The 1,825-nt window shown below is 32.1% G+C and overlaps 1 protein-coding gene across 1 annotated transcript; it reads left to right on the top strand.

Annotated features, from left to right (window-relative positions):
- The first annotated feature begins 614 nt into the window (after positions 1-614).
- Positions 615-1,349, top strand: LOC111276151 (disease resistance protein UNI-like). Its single transcript, XM_022861953.1, has one exon. It carries the CDS (start codon positions 615-617, stop codon positions 1,347-1,349), a length of 735 nt encoding a protein of 244 aa, XP_022717688.1.
- The last annotated feature ends 476 nt before the right edge of the window (positions 1,350-1,825 follow it).

The raw sequence follows: 1,825 nt of genomic DNA on the forward strand, positions 1-1,825 counted from the left end.
GTTTTCATAATGTTTATTTTGGTTATTATTATTATTATTTCGGTCATGCTTCTATTCTTTAATTAGGCTGTAAATAATCATAGAGAGCAAAAATTAGGAATAATTCAAAACACTTTACCACATAAGACCTAACCTTTGTAAGTACTATAGATTTTACTTCTTTCATGTAATATAATTTTCCACAAAAAAAAAAATTGTAGGGATTGATTCGTGGTTCATTCACTTAATTAATCTTTGTACTAATCTTTCCAAATAATTTGAAGAACAAACCAAGTACTTTTACTCTCTCAATTTATTCATGAAATTATTTTTTAAATGGCTTTCCTTGAGATATATTTGTAGAAACTCATACCCAATTTACAAGTCATTATCCTTTTTATCTGAAAATCTAAGGATTTTGTCCCACAACTAGATATTACCAATTTTAATTTTAATTTTTCTTTTCTTTTCTTTTTCTTTAGAAGAACGGGTAAAATTTTGAGATTTGGTAACATTTTTTTGTTACATGTTCCATATATAATATAGCATATGAAAATGTAGAATTTTGTATCTGATATCATATGGAGATAAAATTATATGTTGATCTTTTTAACTACAGGGAGTAGCTTACGTATATGGAGTTTCTAGGGCCAATTTTTCAAGTGATAAGGTGCTTTGGGGGTTCAACATGTAAATATATAGATCAGCACCGACAGCTTGAAGAAAATGTGAATGATCTAAGAAGAAAAGTGGATGAATTGAATATTCGAAAGCAGGACCTGGAATTAAGAAAGGAAGCAGAGATTCGTTGCAGAAAAGTGGTGAAGAAAGAAGTGGAGAAACAGTTTGAAGAAGTAGAAAGGATAAACACTGAAATGGAAAGGTTTGAAAAGAAGTTTCATGCTGTTTCATACTTGTTACGTGGCCGCCTAGCAAAATCTGTTTGTCGAAAGATTGAAGAAGTCAAGGAAATTCACCAACAAAGCAGTTTCCCTGAAGGTGTGGCAGTTGATGGCCCTCCAAGCCCCGGGATGACATTACCAACACCGAAGCTAGAAGGTGAAATTGATGTGAAAGAACAAATTTGGGAGTATTTGATGGGTGATGAGGTTGGGGTGATAGGAGTGTATGGAATGGGCGGCATAGGAAAAACTGCCAACATGAAGCATATCAATAATCAATTGTTGGAGGAGGCTCGATTTGATAAAGTGATATGGGTCATTGTATCAAAAGATTTGAATATCTTCAAAATACAAGATATTGCAAATTCTATGAAACAGTCTCTCCCAACAAATGAACTGAAACGAGCAACAACATTGAAGGATACTTTGGAGGGAAAGAGATATGTGTTGATCTTAGACGATGTTTGAAAAAGTTTTCTTTATTGGATGTAGGAATCCCTGAACCAATATTAGGCAGGGGGATGAAAGTAGTACACTACTCACTAGCAGACCAATATTTTCTTCCATTCACATTACTTCCTTCATTTTGTAGCAGGTTTTCAAGGAAGTTACCTGGAAACCTCAGCAATGACTTTGTTGCATTGACTTACCTACTATTAACATCTCTTCTCACAAAAGATCAAGATTTGAACAGGAGATTCAATAAAAGAATAAAAACTTGGATGATAATTTAATTTTAGTTCAAGGTTTATTTATTTATTTATTTTTTATTTAAGCCCTATTTTAGATTCATCACCTAACTATTTTGATCTTATCTAGATGTCATATTATATTTGGCTTCACCACTTTAAATATATAAAAACCTCGTTGAATTTGTCTAACAATTAAAGAAAACAAAAATAGTAAACGAGTTGGGCATTTGATAATATTTTAGTTTCCTGCAG

This window comes from Durio zibethinus, chromosome 25, assembly GCF_047325235.1.
Source record: "Durio zibethinus cultivar Kanyao isolate XHJ-2024 chromosome 25, ASM4732523v1, whole genome shotgun sequence".
NCBI classification, from domain to species: Eukaryota; Viridiplantae; Streptophyta; class Magnoliopsida; order Malvales; family Malvaceae; genus Durio; species Durio zibethinus.